Source organism: Etheostoma spectabile, chromosome 9 (assembly GCF_008692095.1).
Source record: "Etheostoma spectabile isolate EspeVRDwgs_2016 chromosome 9, UIUC_Espe_1.0, whole genome shotgun sequence".
In the NCBI taxonomy this organism is placed as follows: domain Eukaryota; kingdom Metazoa; phylum Chordata; class Actinopteri; order Perciformes; family Percidae; genus Etheostoma; species Etheostoma spectabile.
Window position 1 is genome coordinate 23,550,457 of NC_045741.1, and position 1,432 is coordinate 23,551,888.

At 36.4% G+C, this 1,432-nt stretch overlaps 1 protein-coding gene across 1 annotated transcript in view; it reads left to right on the top strand.

The window, feature by feature from the left end:
- LOC116696228 (uncharacterized) overlaps nt 1–1,432 on the top strand; it is a 6,400-nt gene that overhangs the window by 3,444 nt on the left and 1,524 nt on the right. The window contains exons 3-5 of the mRNA XM_032527056.1: nt 852–1,072; nt 1,212–1,256; nt 1,355–1,402. Of these exons, the coding sequence (XP_032382947.1) occupies nt 852–1,072; nt 1,212–1,256; nt 1,355–1,402 (314 nt within the window). The remainder of the gene's footprint in view (nt 1–851; nt 1,073–1,211; nt 1,257–1,354; nt 1,403–1,432) is intronic.

A 1,432-nucleotide genomic window follows, 5' to 3' on the forward strand; every position in this document is an offset into this window, starting at 1 on the left:
TATGTCCAATACTTTACATTTGGAGAAAATTAGATATTTGTTGAAGGACAACCTTTCAAGTTTTCATAAGATTTGGCAACCCTTCATAGACTTCTTACAATCAGTATCCTTTCACTTATCATGTACTTATATTGTATTCCTGCTGCAAAAACTGTAATTCCGCTCGTCTGTTCGTTTTCGTTTTTGTTTATAGGACACGTTATATAAAAATACTTGAGCCCCTCTTGTATTGTTGATCGAAAACTGTATATGATATATATATATATATATATATATATGCTCAATAAAAACTTTATAAAATAAATATGTTTAACTATGCATAGGGTATGTTCACACTTGCCGTCTTTTTTTAGGCCGCATGCGTCAATTTTAACATTATAATCCTACGGCGTTAACTTTGTTTTCTTAAAAGTTGTATGGGCTTTTTTAAAATACCAGCGTAGACCGTTTTTTCTGCGTCTCAGGGTGTCTTTTTGAAGTGTAATAAAGTTAAACTTTTCAGAAAATAACTTTTGACAGCCAACCAATGACAAGCAGAGTAGCCAGACCTGTCGTTTTCATAACAATAACTAATCTAGTTAAAGCTGAGAATGGACAAATCTTCATAAACAAGTATAGTATAGGGTCTTTATTATATGAGACTGTTTAGATCTTTGGTTATGTGATATGACCGGGTTGACTTTGTTTTATCTAACGTTAGCAGCACCGCTTACTCTCTGTTCTTTCTCTATCTTGCGCCAATGCTTTATTACAAGTGTGAACATAGCCTTATATGTTCCTAAATGACACTGTTGCACAAACCATGGTTACACAAATAACTTGTAGTGATTTTCTTTCAATTTGCATTGTAGCAGAAGCTTTACGAAAAATCAAGGTGCCGGTGTTTCTGTCAGCGGAGGAATTTCATGCTATCTTAAGAAATACATTTCCTAGACTGGGCAGCACTGACTTCACCTTGACAAGGGTAGATTGTCACAGAAGAGTGATAAAAATTCAGGCTTCTCCTCTCTCACCATCTGTGCTGAAAGCCAGCAGGGAGCTGAATAGATCTGCGTTATACATACTCCCAAAGGTACTGTACATTGGCATACCTTGAGCACAATTTTCTGTTAGTCATGGCCAGAATTTGTAATGTGTACTAATTGTCCCTGTGTTGGGTTGACCTATTCACCTGGACTTGATGATGGACTTTCATTCACTCCTTTTCAAAGGAGAATCTAGGCGAGCCGGTTGATGACCACCAAGATGGGGCTCATGTAAGAATATTCATATCATTACCAATTTCACAGTATATCGTAGGTGTAAATTTCCCAATGGTCAAATAACCAGTACAGTGTTGTTTTTGTCTCTTTAGGATGCTGAAGAAGTCTTAGAATCCGACAAATGCCTGGACCAAGATGATGTAGGCATCTTTTTCAACTTTTCTACCTTT